General features: G+C 42.3%; 1 protein-coding gene across 2 annotated transcripts in view; it reads right to left on the bottom strand.

Annotated features, from left to right (window-relative positions):
* SLC3A1 (solute carrier family 3 member 1) overlaps positions 1-17,202 on the bottom strand; it is a 20,070-nt gene extending 2,868 nt beyond the window's left edge. The window contains exons 1-9 of one of the 2 annotated variants that reach the window (XM_085054988.1): positions 17,004-17,202; positions 8,879-9,346; positions 7,963-8,142; positions 6,866-7,020; positions 5,657-5,782; positions 3,312-3,431; positions 2,474-2,598; positions 1,079-1,277; positions 198-344 (exon numbers count right to left, since the gene is read on the bottom strand). In XM_085054988.1, coding sequence (XP_084911114.1) covers positions 198-344; positions 1,079-1,277; positions 2,474-2,598; positions 3,312-3,431; positions 5,657-5,782; positions 6,866-7,020; positions 7,963-8,142; positions 8,879-9,275 — 1,449 coding nt within the window. In that variant the 5' untranslated portion in view covers positions 9,276-9,346; positions 17,004-17,202. Of the gene's footprint in view, positions 1-197; positions 345-1,078; positions 1,278-2,473; positions 2,599-3,311; positions 3,432-5,656; positions 5,783-6,865; positions 7,021-7,962; positions 8,143-8,878; positions 9,778-17,003 lie in introns of those variants that run through there. The other variant, XM_085054987.1, reaches the window with a different exon arrangement.

Below are 17,202 nucleotides of genomic sequence, written 5' to 3'. Positions count from 1 at the left end.
TTTCCCTTTGATACAAAGCTAGCCAACGCCATTTCTAACACTGGCAGAGGCTGCCTCATTCCCTATCAGAGGCTTTCCATAGGGAAAGCAGCATCTGCCAAAGGACCATATTCACATGGTGCTCAAATATGGTCAGGAGAGGCCGAGATGTTACTTGGAACTAAACAAGACCAGAGTTTACATGCTCTTCCACTTACACTTTCTGATGCAATGTTCTCCATGCCTATTTCTTCACCATAGTAAGTTACAGGAGTACCAGGGAGGGTTAAAAGCAGCATGTTCATGACATTGACATACTCCTTCCCAATCCGAGTTGAAATCCGAGCAGCATTGGGACTTCCAACCTGAAGAAAACATCATTCTGTTAAACACACATAATAAAATTTCATGCACATGGGAATTTGATTAACTAATTTAACCAGGTAGTAGATGTTTGGGGTTTCTTTCCCCTCCAGAACCGTGAGGTCCATTATCTTTAGCTTGGTGCCATTACAAACTTCTGTCCCAAAAAATTTAATACACAGAAGTCCTGCCAGCAGCACATGAGGCAGAAGTGAGGAAGAGATGACAAATACCAACTCCCCTTGATTACAGTTCCCTGCTATTTTCTCTGCTGTGTGAGGACTGCTCTGCTTCCTTTGAAAAGATCCCTTGCACATTCCAAGCATGCTTCCTAGGAAAGAGGAGCAATGTTTTAAGTTGACTGCCCTCAGCTGCCTGCTCTGCCCTGGCCCCGGGCGGGTTCCAGAATCCACTGCAGTGAGTCAGTTTATGGTCAAAGATAATTAACCCAGTTCCATCCTCATTGGTGTTTTAGCCATTGCAGGCACTGAGGGAGAGGCATGCTCATAAATTCCCTTCTGTCATCCTTGCATGGGGAGTGGAACTGTCGTTGAAGGGCAGGAGACCCGGACAGTGCCAAGGACTCCAACTAGAGCAGCTGAGAGATTTCCCAAGGACAGGGACTGTAGCTCAGCCACAGGCCCAGGCTGCTGCTGATCCCACTGAAATCTCTGTGTGTTTGTGTGTCACCCACAGGAACAAGCCCTTCCTATGAGGGTTAGTCTAGAATTCTTACTGCCCAGTTTGGCCATTTTCCTGCAGGCATGTTTTTCATCCACAAGTCGACAGCTTCAAAAATACTGTTGCCTGATAGATATTTCATGTTAATTAGGTTGAAATTGAAAGGAAAATCTGCTTCTTGGATAAAAGGCGTTCCATAATACATCATTGTCGCTTCAATATCTTCATTTTCATCATCATCAGATCCCATAAATCTACAAAATAGTGCACAAACAGCTTTTTTGGCTCATTTTTGGTTACAAAGAATAGAATAAAGCTAGAAATTTTTGGACACAGAGCATTTAGAATTATGTTCACCTTCCCCCTTCCCATCAAAAAAAGATTAATACAGAGAAACAATATTTTGTAAAGCAGACAAGGAATCAAGGAGAAATACTTCTTGGAAATTGCTGGAGAAAAAGCTACAAAAGTCAACACAAGGCTAAATTATCTGACTGAAATCTTCTCTTTCTGAATCCACATCCACACACCCCATTCCAGCAATTTCCATGCTTTCCTTCACAGAAGAAGACCTGGGGATCCCCCAAGTTGACCACAAGCCATCAGTGTGCCCTTGCAGTGGCTCATGCCATCCTGGGCTGCATTAGGAGTGCTGCCAGAAGTGAGGGAGGTAATCCTTTCCCTTTACTCTGCCACGAAATGCTGAGGAAGGGGCTGGGAGGAAATGCTGAGAGCTGGGGCTGTTTAGCCTGGGGAAGAGAAGCCTCAGGGGGATCCCACTGGTGTATTACAATACAATGACGGGAGGGTGTAAAGGTAGCAGAGCCAGGCTCTTCTCAGTGGTGCCCCATGCCAGGATCAGAGGCAATGGGCACAGACTGAAACACAGGAAATGTGTTTCCCTACTAACATCTGAAGATTTTTCCACTGTGAGGGTGGCTGAGCCCTGGCACTGGGTTTCCAGGCAGGTTTTAGAATCTCCATTCTTGGAAATATTCAAAAGCAGTCTGGACAAATTCCTGGGCAACCAGCTCCAGGTGACCCTAAAGAGAAGGAGTTTGGACCAGAGAACTTCCAGAGGTCCCTTCCAAATTCAACCATTCTGTTGTTTCAACATGGACAAAATTCAACACTCTCTGTGTGTCCCACTTGGACTGCACTATTAAACCTATACAATAAGTCAGGCACAGGGTAGATAAATTAGTGTCTCTGTGATTAGATGGTTGCCTATTCTGCTTAGCTTTGTACACTCCACAGATGGAGCAGAACTAACAAGGCCAATTCCTTTCCTTTCTGCACACAATGGGGAAGAGACAACACAGCCTATGCACTGCCATCTGCCTTGGAGGATTTGCATGTCTGTGGCATATTATGCTATTTAAAAACACATTTCACTGCTAGCAAGAGGGTGATGACTGTTAGAGAAAAGCTGGCCAGCTGTGCTGCTTACCTGTATCTGCCAGGTTCTCTGCTGAACTCATTCATGGTGTGACGGAAGCTGCGGATGATGTCGTGCAAACCAACCTGCCTGGTGGTGTAGTCATGGTAGAGCTGGGAATAGGCTGTGAGGCTCTCCTTAAAGCAGGGTACAGGATTTCACATTAGTCCACCAACATTTCAGATTTCAGAATTCTTCAAATTCTCCCAATACTTTCCTGAGACAGTGCACCAGTCCACATAAACTTTAACCAAAATGAGTTTAGCATACTAACAGCACAGAGCTGAAACTGCTCTAGAGGAACTTTAGAGTAGCAGAGGAGTGATAATTCTGGATCCCATCCTTCAGCAGGGAAAGCCCACCCACAGCACTAATCAAGAGACGCCATGTGGAGCAGTGAGCACAGCAGGTGCTGTGGCCTCACAGCAGCCTGGAATGATGGACAGTAAAAGGTAACACAACACCAACATCCCATGTGGAGCTGACCAGTTCTATGGGATCCTCAACTCCGCAGGAGAACAGTGGCTTAGTGCTGGCACTATCTGGGAACATCAGCAAGTTCACTGTCACAGCAAAACAAATAACAGCGTTTGTGCTTTTGGATGTGCCTGGTCACCTCTGGCTGTGACAAGCTGCCAACACCAGTGTTTGTGAGTTTTGCTCCAGTTCTTATTGGGGCTTCTTTCTGGTGACTGCTCCTTCTGCAGAGTGCCCAGGACCCACCTGCCTTCCGAGGGACGCGGCTCACCTGGTTTTCCTACAGCCACAACTAAGACCCAAAAGAGTCAAACCAGACACTCGTCTCCGTAGGAAACTCAGGAAAAAGGCAAATACAAAACATATACATTACTCCATTCTGAGACTTGTTCACTGCAGGCTCATCTCGCAGATGTTTTGCTTCTAAGAGAAATCTAACAGTGCCAAAACTAAATCCATCAACTCCTTTGCCGAGCCAAAATTTTATAATATCCTAGACAAAGGTAAAAATTGAAAAGTCAGAATGAGCCCATCCCATTTAAAACAGCATACTCTTGGAAAGAAAACAAAACTTTTAAGGAGGTTTCAATACCTAACAATCAATTTTTTAAATTTGTACTGCAAATTCTTCTAGAAGCTGAAGTAAATCTTGTTGATTGATCTAAGGTCAAATTAATAGCTAAAGTATGTCTTATTATTTCCTTCAGTACAAAAAAAGAAGAGGACTGGTCTGTAACTTCTCCCATAATACAGGAGACCAAAGCCAGGGCACGACTTGCTAAAAGCAGTTTCTAATCTCAGCCATCAAAACAACTGGGCTCATGCTAAGTGCTGTTGGTGGTGAACACTTGTCATGGCTGCACACAATTAGAACACATTGATTCAAATATGCAGGAATCTGTTGTTCTGCACAAACCTTGTGCCACCAATTTTCTTTTACACAAGAGAGCTCTTAAAACGCTCTCTTATTTGACTGATGTAACTTTTTAAATTTTATTTTTAGGCTTATTGACTTACAGGAACAAGACAAATTATTATCAAACAATTACAAATGCGATTGATTTGAAATTTCACTATCAAATTTCAACGTCAGTCACTATTAGTAAAATGATACCCTACTTCAGTAACTGTCATATTACTACAGTTTTAATTGCCCTAGTTTGAACAAAAGAATTCCTAAGTTCAGTCCCTTTTGAGTGGTTTCTGGAAATGTCCTTTTAGATGTGATACTTGTCTTCATCTGAGGAAAACATGTATATATTTTAAAATGTCTATTGGATTACCTTTTTTAAAATGTATGAAGTACACTTGTCTGAACAGGTTGGAGTAGAACTAGTCCACATTCAAGCCTTACAGATTTTTGTTTGGCAAATAAAGACTCTGCCTCACTGAGCTGCACTTTCTCATAGCACCATTCTGAAAGCAGCAGCTCTCCATAAATGTCTGTCCACTACTGAATCTACCCAAAAATGTTCCTCCTTATACCTGTGCTCAGCACAAAAGCAAAGCTGGGTATCAGCACTGCAAACCAAGCACTGACCCAGTTCTCACTGGTACCAATCTACATCTCTGTACACATGAAAGCCATAACATGCTGGTTGCTGAGTTTGGCTGTTCTTGGATGCCCTTGCATGGCTAAACCAAAGACTTGAGCTTCTCTGCAAAACTCCATTTGCTTCCTGCTCTGTCCTCCTAACCTTCTGGAACAGGATTTTGAATTAAAATACCCGACAAAGATTATTTTTTAACATGATGTTCATACACATTTACCAAAGGCTGGTGTTACCAGGCCAAACTTCCCAGCTTTCATGTATTCTTTTTTTTCCTCCCCACAGGAAATGCAGCATCTCTTTGCTACTGGAGTTTCAATAATCCAGATACCATTTAAAAATAGTAATTAGCCACAATCATTAAAAAGCATGTGCAATGCTAAGAGAAAAAAACTATGCAAATGGCAAGATGTGGCATTAAGGGAAGTACCAAGACACAGAGAGGCTCCTGGCAGAATTCTCCAAGGACTAAACTCAAAAGCAGTCTCATTTCATGCTAGAGTTAAAAAATATGACCAGAAGTGTTTTTTTTCTTCAAGCTCCATGCAGTGCCCACGTGGTGAGGGGAGAGCCAGTGAGACCAGCCCAGGGGGACTGGGCAGCAGACCAGCACCCAAGAAATGCACCACAATTCAACAGTACAAAGGAGCAAACACCCTTAAGGATTCAATACAACTTGAAGTAGCTGTACTACCCGATGTGGGATAACTTACAGAAAGGGGGAAAAAGAAGCCCCAGTTGTCAGGCTCGCCATATTCAGGCCCACATCCCCATATTTTAATGAATTCTACATTATCTGCTGGGAGACACAGTACAGACAGGAATGAGATTCCATGAGAGCACCACGAGCACCACCACTCTCACTGTGAAAATGCTCTCATCTTTCCTCTGGAAAGTCATCAGACATGGAGACAGATCGAAACTCACTATCTCCCCCTTACCCACAAGCCCAGGCATTCCTCCTAATTCAAACCAGCATTGCCTCTGCCTTCCTGAAAAGGCAAACATCTCTCTCCTAAAACAAGGTGCCATCCCCACGTCTGACTGGCTAATTAACAGCTCGTTCTACCTACACAGATAAAAACCTCTCTCAACTTGACTAAGTCAGCTCTGCACAGCCCTCCAGGCAAGAGGCTGTGGGCTCAGCAGCAGTGGCTCACATACTTACACAGATTTCTTGTTGGACATCAGGGTTGCGAAAATTTAAGTCTGGCTGCTCCTTCCCAAACTGATGGAAATAACATTGCTTCCTCACCTCATCAAACTGCCAGCTGGAATTCCCAAAGACACTCACCTGCAAACAGGGGACAGAGATAATCAGAACTACTAATTTAACAAACATTTCCTCCTATGCATACTTTAAAATGTGGGGCATTGCAAGCATAAAATAAAGCACAAAATGTCCAATCAATGGACTATATTTTGAGTAGATTTTGGTGCCAATGGTTTATTTCTTTTCCCACTAGTTGCTCTCCCTTTAGTTGTGTTTTGCCACATGTATTACTTGTTAAATGTTGTGGATTTTGAGAGTTTTTTATTAAGTTAACTCTAGTAGGGAATTTTATCTGGAATAGAGGGGTAAACATGGGTGGGAACGTTTACTTTGGAATTGCTTCTCTTAAAACTTATTAAAAATAGCTTTAGTTAACTTAGAGCTTTCTGCAATCCAGTATTATCCCTCTGAAGTGCCAACAACAGCCTGCATGTTAAAAATGTTAAATTTTATCACTACCTCTCATCTAATAAAAGATTCCAAAAGCTAAGATAGCTCTTAAAACTAAGTTTAAAGATAAATTATACTAACTAGTACAAAGTTTGTACTAACTAGTACAAACACCTTGAGTTTTTAGAATATGCAAGTCCATAATCATGAACCCATCAGTTCAAATTTAAAATAAATCTATTTGAAATAGGCAACACACTTTCTGACCTGATTACTTTCCAGGAAAAAAAAGGAAAAAAGTAAAAAAGCCAAGATCACATTATTTTGTTTCCTTCCCCACCAACTATGATTTCAGTGGAGCTGACATGCAGTTTCTAGAGCAGAACCCCCATATACAGAAGGGGGCAAGTGTGAACAAGTTGTGTACAACTATTCTTTTTTTGTGGTTGTTTCATGAATGAAGATTTAACAGTGAAGTGAAGAAACAAAAACAACATTTAAAATTCCATTTGAAGAGGAACTTTGCCCTGCACCACCCCCCACCCCCCCCCCCCCCGTTTTATATCTTAATCTACACTAGCTCATGTAGTAACATCAGTTTGTACCTCTCACCAGTCATTTATAACCCCGTGTACACTGGGACAATCATGTCACAGCTGCTTTTGCTCTGTGGCATCCAGCTTGGGATTTGCACATGTCCCTTGCCATGTTTACCCAGTTGTTGGGAGGAATGACTGAGCCAGCAGCCTGCACGCAGTCCTGCCAGATGTAGTAGTCTGTGTACTTCCCAGTCCGATTGCGGCTCAGCTGAAACCACCGGTGCTTGTCACTTGTGTGGTTTGGTATTAAATCCATTATCACCTTTAGCCCTTAAAAATCAAAACAAAACCACAAAAAAAACCATTAAAAAAACCCACCAACCTACAACATTACATTTAGCCTTTGAAGACAAATTTTGTATTTTTTCTAAAGGCAGTATCAGAGGTGTTTGGGCTTCTTCCATGTCAGAGGTCTGGTGAAGGAGAGGGGCGAAAAAAAAACCCACAAAAAGTACCAGACTGCCAAAACAGACTAACTAAAGTTTGAAAGTAGCTGGAACACAGCTTGGAAAGGGAAAGAAGGGTGAAGAAAAAAATCAGAACAGATTTCTGCTGTTATCAACCACATCAACTCACTCTGACTTCAACAGCTGTCTCGCACCTCTCAGGTGGGAAACGCACTTCATCAGTCTAGCATCAGTGAACACACATTCTTCATCACCCTCCCTAAAGGGCAGACATTTTATTGAAATTTTGAATATTTTCAGACTGGCTAACCATTTTCCATTCAGCTCAACAGCTGTAAGAACAAACACCTGAGCAAACATTTGGTCTGAGACATAAACGCACCAAAGCAAGGATGCAATGGCAGGAAGGAAGCCTATGTTCCCTCATGATCAGTCAAACAGAACTGCACCTCAGCTTGATTCCAGACCTTCAGTGCCTGAGGGAGCATGGATAGGTGCCAGCCCAGCACCTAGTGAAACATCCTCCTTTCATAGGAATGCTGCAGCACAGCACTGCTGCTGTAGCTTCCTGTGCCTTCCGTCCTGCTCCCAGCATTGCCCAGAGCCAAAGCACAGGAAACTCCAACCCCAGAGCTCACATTGCTGTGGAGCTGCCTTGTACCCTTTGCTGGCACCTCCATCTGCTCCTGCTCAATGCCACCACAGAGCGGATTGCCAGGTGCACAAATTGACACCTCACTTTACAACCTTGCACTGTAAGGTACCTCTTTTTAACGGACTTACTTTGCTCAGAGTTGCAGCTTACCTTTGTCATGTATGGCTGCAATCAGATTCTCAAAATCTTTCATTGATCCAAAAATGGGATCAATGTCATAGAAGTCTTCAGCCCCATATCCCAGGTCTTTTAAAGGGGACTTAAAGAAAGAGGTGATCCAGACGGTTTTTATATTCAAATATGTAATATGGTCCAGTTTCTCTTGGATACCTATTTAAAAAGAAAAGGACATCATCTGTTCAGAAAAAAACAGATTGTTGTTTAACTGAGTTCACCACGGGCTCTCAAAGATCGTACACAGGTCCCTTTATCTTCCTGACGTGTTACTACTGGTGTGCAACTACAAAAACAGTTTCTGCCCTTCACTTGCCAGTGGAGTATAGTGTGGCTGTCACTTCTTGTGTAGAAATGTATTGTCCATTTTGGTGTTGAGCCTTCCCTTTCTGCAGGGCAGTCTCAACCCAGCTACTGATTGATAGGTGGCATTGGCTCCCTGCTATCACATTCCCCATCCCCATGCATTCTTATGAGCTGGTAACACCTAGACCATGAAGAAAACAAGAACTAACACATCTTGCTCCCCTCTTTGTCAGTTTTAGTTTTCCTCAGGCAAAACAACCAAATAACCATACCCAAGTGCTCAGCACCACTCGTCCTCCTGACTGGCCTCAGTTTTGTGGAGATATCTGACTGATGGCAGCTGTGCTGCTGCTCACTCTCAGCATCATCTCTCAACCTCCCAACTCCAGGCTTAGACTTAACCTGAGCAGGCAACTCCTGGATTCATTCATGCCAGTGTGGGTTGCCATTCATGATGTCAGACAACTTTTCTTTCCTCTCTCCATTAGGGTGGATTTGTCTATTGGACTGTACTTTTTCACTGTTTATTTTGTTTTTATACACACACATACACATCTGCACACAGCAACAATGAAAACTGACCCACCTTTGAGATCCCCATTCCCATCCATGTTGCTGTCCTTGAAGGAACGAGGATAGATCTGATAAATAGGACTGGCCTGCCACCAGTCCAGGCACTTTGGGGAGAGAGCAATGATGGCAATCGTAGCGCAAATAAGTGCAACAGAAGCAGCAATTATGAGCCAGAAGAGAATCTCCCTGGTGACTCTGTACCGAGCTTGGCTGGAGAACTTCAGCAAGACTTCCTTTGGCATCCCAGCATAAGGCTTCAACACTGTCTCGTCCGCAGCCACCGGGTCCACATCAACACTGCATGGTTTTGGCACTTCTTCTTGGCTACTGGTATCTGTCTCCTTGTCCTCAAAAGCCTCATTTTGAACAAATCCATTGTTCTCCACACCTCTCTTCTCACTCAGCTCCATAGTAAGCCTCTAGCTTCCACCTCGACTGTTTCACTTGACAGGTCTTGTCCAGGAGACTCTGGCCACAGCACCTTTGTGCAGTGGAATGAGAAGCAGTGCAATTAGCTATCTGGGTTTATCATCAAGCCTGACCAACTGGGCAAAGTTCAAAAAGGGACAAAAAGGGCAAAGTGCTCCCGATTTTCTGCATATTCAACATCTTCAGCAAGATAACAAAATGCTACAAGGGCAGTCCTCCTTGGCAAGTAAAGCCTATCATTGGTACCAGCTGAGCACAGTTATGTTTACTCTTGTTCTCTCCAGTATGCTTCTCTTCCCTTTGACAGCAGGAGAAAATTCAGGTTTAACCACTATTAGATCAAGTAAATATGCAGCTTTCCAGACTGGTCATAGTCTCCCCTGCCTGAAGCTGTCGGAATTTGGGTAATTTAAACACGGACAGCGAAAGAATGAAGTGTTGGCAACCACTGGCCCAAACGCAACAAACAAACGAACAAAGAGGAAAAGATTCAAGCACTGGCTGTGCTTCTTTTTCACAGTTTAACTAATCCCCCCACAGCCCACCCTCAACTCCTAAGCACTAACAACTGCTAAAGTACATACTGATCCCGCGACTCACAGCAGGGTACGTGGGGCGGATTGCTGCTCCCAGAGCCAGCCCTGGGGCAGGACAGGATAGCTCTGCTCAGGCACTAGCAAAACTCGGGAGAAAAACACACTGCCCATTACTCAAATCCACATCCCCATTAAAAGAAAAAAAAAAAAAAAGAAAAAAATGTTTAAAGGAACCTTTCCCTTCCCTCCCCCCTTTATACTATTCTAGGCAGGAAAAAGCATTGCCCAAAGTCTGTACAAACGAGCACATCTGTAAACATCTGTGTGCCCTTTGCCCTAAGTGCCCTGAAGCCAGTGAGCCCTCATCCATCATGACATCCTCTCCTGCCAGTGCCCCTGCGCAGCATACCAAAGGACACACAAAGCAATACAGATTTGACAAGGAGCCGCCTTATCACTTGTAAATTCCTACCTGTGACCATAGGGTCAGGGTCCTGGGGAAACTCTCACTGACAGCTGCAGTGGAAACAAGGTTGGGTTGTGACTCAAAAAAAGTATTTATTATGTTTGGCTCAAACTATGAATGAAGTTTATCAACTAGAGACTGTAAAAAGTCCAGCATGCAATATTCAGATTACTCAAAAATGTGTTCTTTCTTCAGTAGCTGATCTAAGAAGAGGTATTTGACGCTCCCAGATGTAATCCTTTACTTCCTCTTCCTAACAGCAGCACCTGACAGTAGCCTCAGCCTGTGCAGTGTCAGGTAGTTGCAGAAGCATCCGAGATAACGGCCTCTAGTTCAGTATCACCAGGAAATTCAGAAGTAGGAAATTATCTGAATCAGCTTCACTCCCATTTAATGACTCCACAGTCTTAACATCATCATATCAGTAAGCTGTAAAAGTTTCCAGGCAGCCACTGTGCACTCAGGGCGTACCCCTGTATTCAGCACAATGCCAGTGACTTCCACCCCATTTCAGTTGTTTCATTTCAATGATTAAACTTTCAGTTAAAGAAGGAAATGTGTAAATACAAAATTTTTTTAGACTGCATCAAACACACCCCAAGACCCAGTACTCCCCAGACTGCTTTTTTTCCCCCAAACTCAGAGGTTCAAAAGTGCCCATACCTTCCTTCATACCCAAAAGTTCCCTCAATCACCCAAGCCCAGCAAAGCAAGTTAGAGGCAAGAGCAAATGATGGCTGAAACACAGCCATCTGCCACAGATGCATGGGTCAGACAGGCCAAGGAGACTCATGACAGTCAGGTGCAGAGTATTACACCCACCAATACTGCTGGAATTGAAGATGGAAAACTCTAGTTCCATGTGAGTATTTCAGCTCCCTCCTGCCTCTTTATTCTTTAAACCAGTAAATTTTCTGATGAAAATTGCCTGTATGGACAAGTTTGCTTGATCTAAGGACACAGGTAGCTTACCCTTGGCACGCAAGTCACTTGTTCAACTTGACTTGTGTAACTGACAAAGGCCAATTAATTACTTCAGTGAGCAGAAGCTGCTGCTGCTCTCTGTATATGGGTGGTAGGAAACCATTCCCTTCCCCTTATTTGAACATCTTGTGGGAGCAGCCTCTGCGAATCCTGCTGTGTAAAAGCCGTGCCTTCAAAAGAGCCCCTCGTGTCCTAATGTAATCCCCAAGTAACATTAAAGGCTTATTTATACCTTAAGTAGGACAGATCTTGTCTTAATTGCCAAGCGTCTGGCTGAGAAGAGAAGGATTATACTGCTCTGGCAGATAAATGCAGCATGCAGGAGGCAAAGGCCATGGATAGATGAATCCAGATGAATCCATGTGCGCCATCTCTGCTGGCTGCAGGGCACGCAAAGATCCAGCACCACAATCAGTGTGAGGTTAAAACAGAACATAAGCCATGCTGGAAATGCCCAAGTGGCAGTGCTGGTGAACACAGGGTTTGTAGAGCCGGACTGAGTGGCTCGCAGCCACACTGCAGTCGCGTTTTAGATCAACTCCACGTTGCTCCGTGAGAAGAGCTGAAGCACAAGCAGGTACCCGTGGAACACAGGTACACTTAGGGCAGACACCTGGGCCTTGAATCCTAAAAATCCTTCTAGAAAGCCTGGAGGAAATATACAGCCAAGGAGCTTAAAACAGGTCTGGATGATCAACTACCACAGACACAGGAGAACAAGCCCAAGGATCTGGTATTGTCTCCTGTATGATTTTCCTCACAGACTAAAAATAGAACCACACAGGTATTTGGTTGTTATTACAGACCTATTTTTTTCCCCCTCTCCTCATCCTGAGGAGTTGCCTGCCTTAAAATTATTTGATAAAGGAAAAACGTAAACTTCATCTTAGAGAGGCAGATCACCAACAATTCCCACTGAGCTTTAACTTTTTCCTTTTAAAATATATTTTATGTATGCAGGCATTATGCTTCTGGCTTGCTCTCAAGCAATTCTGAAATGGTTCCCTCCTGAGCTATTTTTGAGTTTAGCAGGAGTAGCTAGCCAGTGCAACTGCGTTAGCAGAATCCACTGAAAGGCATTAAGTAGTAAAGAAAACACTTCATATTCTGTGCCAGTTACTCTGTTTACCTCAGGGTTAGGTAGGGAAACAAAACCAATCTGTATGTGGGCAGTAATAGCTGCTATCTCCACACAGATTGCCATGGTTATTTCTATAAGATGGAGGGGTTAATTTTCACAAGTATTTCTTATATATAATTATTTAGATGCACTGACTGACTTAGTCATCTACTGTTTGATGCTCTACAAATGCCAAGTAGCTTGCCAGCTCCTCAATACCACACATATTATGCCGAAAACCATGCAGAGGGGTGATTATGCACCCTAATGTGCTAAGTGTAGGAAGAGGTTTATTGTTAAAAAGTTCTCTTGCTTTATGCTTTTTCATTAAAAGGTTTGTTGCCACTGGAACTGGTCTGACATAATGCACTTTAAATATAACCTCATTATTTACAGAATCAGGGCCAGCTTCACAGGTATGTAAAAAGGCAGACACGACAGTTGTTGGCTTTACCTCAGCAGCTCCCACAAGACTGATGGATAAGCTGACCTTTAAAGCTACCTTTCACTCAGCACTAAGAAAATCCTCCCTTGACCTGGAGGGCAGCTGTCAAGAGAGAGATGGTCTAGGGGAACAAGTTTCTGACACAGTATCTTTTACCATGAGCATGTCTGAAGTTTCTGCCATCAGCCTGAAGTCCTGGGGGTGGCAAAATGTAATTGCACAGGACACCGTGACAGGGTTTGGTGGGGGTTTTGTTACTTTTTTAATGCTCTTAGTCCACTAATGGACTACATGATTAAAGGTTAATGTCATTATAAACGCTGTAATTAGCTACTGTTTGGCTCATGTGACATTCCAGGAGTAGGTTTCAGGGGAAGGAGGCACCTGGCCCCTGCCCCCCATGGCTGATCAGCAAGGCTGGCTTCTCCTGCTATTTTTAATGAAAACAATTATCCACCAGTTCTTGCTGCTATCATAGCTGGAAGAACAAAAGCATACAGTGCTGACTCCATCTCCTGCTTCCCCCACAGAGGGTCAAACACTATACAAAATCCACAGAAAAACACACTCCAGGTTTGCTGCCTCTCTAGGAGGAAGCTCACCGACATTAACTGTGCTCTTTTCAATTTACACTCTTCCCTTTAGGTCATTCATTTGTCACGTTTATCTCCAAGAGGATGACAGCATCCAAAGATTTTCTTTTCCAGCCTGCTCCTCAAAACCTTTCCCAGCAAGAGACCCAGACCTTGATGTTACCCTTGTACGAGCTGGGGATGTTCAGCATAGTATTAAATCGTGACAGACTGTTGAAGTTTGGAGGGCTATAAACTCAAGAGTGACCTTGTGTTACTGAAACATCCCTGAAATGGGAGATTCACAATACAGATGGCACAACCAGGAGCCCAACAGGAAGCCAAGGGGAAGCTCAAAAAATAAAATGGCATCGCACTCCATCAGCACCACATCCATCCTTTGGGTTACCAAAAAGACAGCACCCCACTATACATCTATCCTTGCCAGGGCCTATCTCTGACAACAACTTACATTCACTGAATAGGAATCTGAGCAGCAAGTTTTGGTCTGTTGAGCACAAAGCACTTCCTCTCATGAAGGATGAAGGATTTACAGGAAGGGCTGTCAGGCAACAGCTGTTGCTACATGAGCACATGTATTTCCATACTACACAAGCTGTATGGCTTTTCACAGTGTCTCAGCTTCCCCACCTGCAGGAATCACACACACAGTATCCCAGTAATGTGTGGTCCTCCATATGAATTTACTCCATTTCCCTGTCTCTCCCAGTGCATCAAGATAAGCCTTCCTGCAAATAATTTACTTTTTCACACAGATCAAATTAGTGGCAGGCATTCCATTATCAAAACTACTCAGCTTGTGCTCCTGTGAAATAATTTCCTGCTGAAAGTGCTCAGTTCACATAAAAAAATCACCAGTCTGTACAGAAAACTTCACTCCCTAGTACAGAATTGCATCTCAAGGCTTTTACAATGGCTGCTTCTGACCAACAGTTCATGGATCCCACATCAGCCTGTAACAGTCCTGCAGCAGTAATGTGTGTAAGAATCAATGTGTGCACCAGAAGCCAAACCAAAGAACTGAAGGCACACATTGTGTAAAAAAGCCCCAAACCAACAGAAATCCTATTCTTCAATTCAGGACCTATCATGCTGTGCAGTAACAGCTGGTACATACAAGGGTCTATACTCAGGGAAGGGGCTCTTTGACCAGCACAAACTAAACCTCTGCATCAAGAAAACACTCCACATCTACAAGAACTATTTTCCAAAGACACACACCATTCAGTGTGGTCACAGGCAAAAGAACTTCATTTTAAATTTCATATTCACCTGAACGTGTAACGACTGAAACTCAAGACAATCCTTACTTCCCATAAGTTAGAAGAACTGCTAAAAATCTAAATACTACCCGCTGAATCCCTGCCTAAAACAAGTTTTGTTTTGGAACTGACTGGCATTCAAGGATTCAGCCATTGGGGTAAAACATGGCTTGTTGAAAGGTGAAGAAAGCATCACCTGCAGCAATACCAGTCTTTCCATTCTGAACTTCATGAATCCACTGAACTGTGTGGGCTCTTCAGTGCCAGATCTCACACTGTATATGTGCATAAAACAGTTTTGGAACCTCCCTTGCTCGTGCTAGTGAACCAGAGAAAAACATAATCCCACATCCTGCAGGCACCTATACAGTGCATTTAAATGTCCCACTCCACCCCCTCCACTCAAACAGAGAAGCTATCAAGTATCACACATACCCACTCCTTGCCCCCCAAAGATCAATAAAGCGTCTGCTGCTCACTCCACATATATATATATATATATATACACACATACACATATATATACATATATATACATATATACATATATGTATATATATATGGAGTGCTGGGAGCTCTGCTATGCTCTCCGGGAGTCTGTTGTACCAAGTACAGGGGGACAGTGCAAAACGGTTTTATTCTGGTTGGATGTCCTGTTTGCATTTCAAAGACAGATCTTTCAAATGTTTGAATACTGAAGGATTAAATGGAAGGGAAGTGCACAACATCTTTGTCAGTGAGAACACAATAACCATTTGGTATATTTTTTTTTCTCCTTTCCCTTCACTTAATACAAAATCTTTTACTTAATGCAGTTGAAGCATAGTGGCTACTAAGATTATAGAAAAAGTCAGATCTGAAAGATGTACCTGCTGATTTTTTTTTTTTTAGTTTAGTTTACAGAAAGAGCACTGGAAATATGGTAACAGCATGTAAAGTAAGTTGCTGCAATTACTTGCATGCTTGGACCTCTGGGATTTTTTAATAAATTGAGTGTGAAGCTAAATGCAATAACTATAATCTCTGAAGCAACAGCATGGAACTTGCTATATGTTTTAACGTAAGGACAAACAGGAATGAAGGAATGAATGTAAAATACATTTCACCATTTTAAAATTCCACAGCCAGCATAACATAAAAAGTTATGCACAGACAGGAGTTCTTGTAAAGCATCACACTTCCAAACACCTTGACACTGTTTGTGTTAGCAGAGTATTTACAAAAATTATCTAATTCCAAAGTAAATGCAAATATACTTGAGCTAGAAAAAGTATTTTAGTTTTATTTCACACCTTCTCTGCACCCAAAGATGAAATATAATAATCTAAATCACACTAGGAAAACACATCTGCTTTTTTTTTAATCCTGCCAAAATCCTTGTTGCACCATTAAACTTGGATGTGTTTATAAAGATGACCATTAGATAAAGCACTAAAAAAAACCCCTCACATTATCCAATTTCCCCTAAGAACAACAAATTAAATAATGTAAATTATTTGTCCAAGATTAAGTAGACATCCACAATTTTGCATCTGAGTAACCTGCCAAACAAAACAAAAACAACATTCACAGAATTAAATTGATGGGAATGGCGTTAAGAAGTTTCCTTACAAAAACAAGGGGAAATATATTTTCATTAATGCAGACTTAAATATGCATTTTACTTCCAAGTTAAAATACATTTACTTCGAAGTTTCCAACGAACTTCTAAATGTAGGATATTTACTAATGTACATGTTCACTCCCCATAGAAGCAGCTAAAATACATCAGTATAGAATGGTGTGTTTTCACCACAACTTCTCTTTTAGCACATTTTTCAAAATGGCAATTGAGGTTTTTTTTCAGAAAATGTAGTACTCTTGCAAGGAATATAACATTTTTGGGTTATCTTTTTAAGTCCTGGACACCAACACCCAAGAGTAGTGTTTCATCTCACAAAACAGAATTTTCTATAAAATTCTATGAATTTCTGTATAATTCTTTCACTTACACTTTGCAGCTCTTTCAAATTGATAAAAGCAGATCACATTTGGTAATTTTCTGACAGAACCTTGCATGTAAGTTCTTTGAACAATATTAGCTTGAAAATATCCCATATTTTCAAACTAAACATATTCCAGAAGCCACCTGAAAAAGGCTGGAAAAAAAAATCAGTATCTCTATATTTAAGATCAGATGAACTTCCAACATTGTCATTAGGGTCTCATGAACTCATTGATTCCAGCTTCTTACAGCTCAAGAGCAGAGTCCTTACAACACTGAACACTATTAACACCATAAACTCAACTTCCCCACAACTCACCTTAGATTCCAAAAGTCTGAGAAACCATGAAATCAGGGTGAAAGTTATTCCTGAAGCAAACCTGACACAACAGAGAAATTATTTCCAACAAGACTGAATTATCTGCCACAAGTCTTTAGAATGTGTATCCATTCCTACTACAGTATTTTCCTACCTTTACTAGGAAGAACAACTGCTTTTAGAGCAAGATTACCCAACT

This window comes from Lichenostomus cassidix, chromosome 3 (genome assembly GCF_008360975.1).
Source record: "Lichenostomus cassidix isolate B80296 chromosome 3, HeHo_3.0, whole genome shotgun sequence".
Classification (NCBI taxonomy): Eukaryota; Metazoa; Chordata; class Aves; order Passeriformes; family Meliphagidae; genus Lichenostomus; species Lichenostomus cassidix.
The sequence above is the reverse complement of the archived record's forward strand: the minus strand, read 5'-3'. Positions and strand labels throughout refer to the sequence as shown.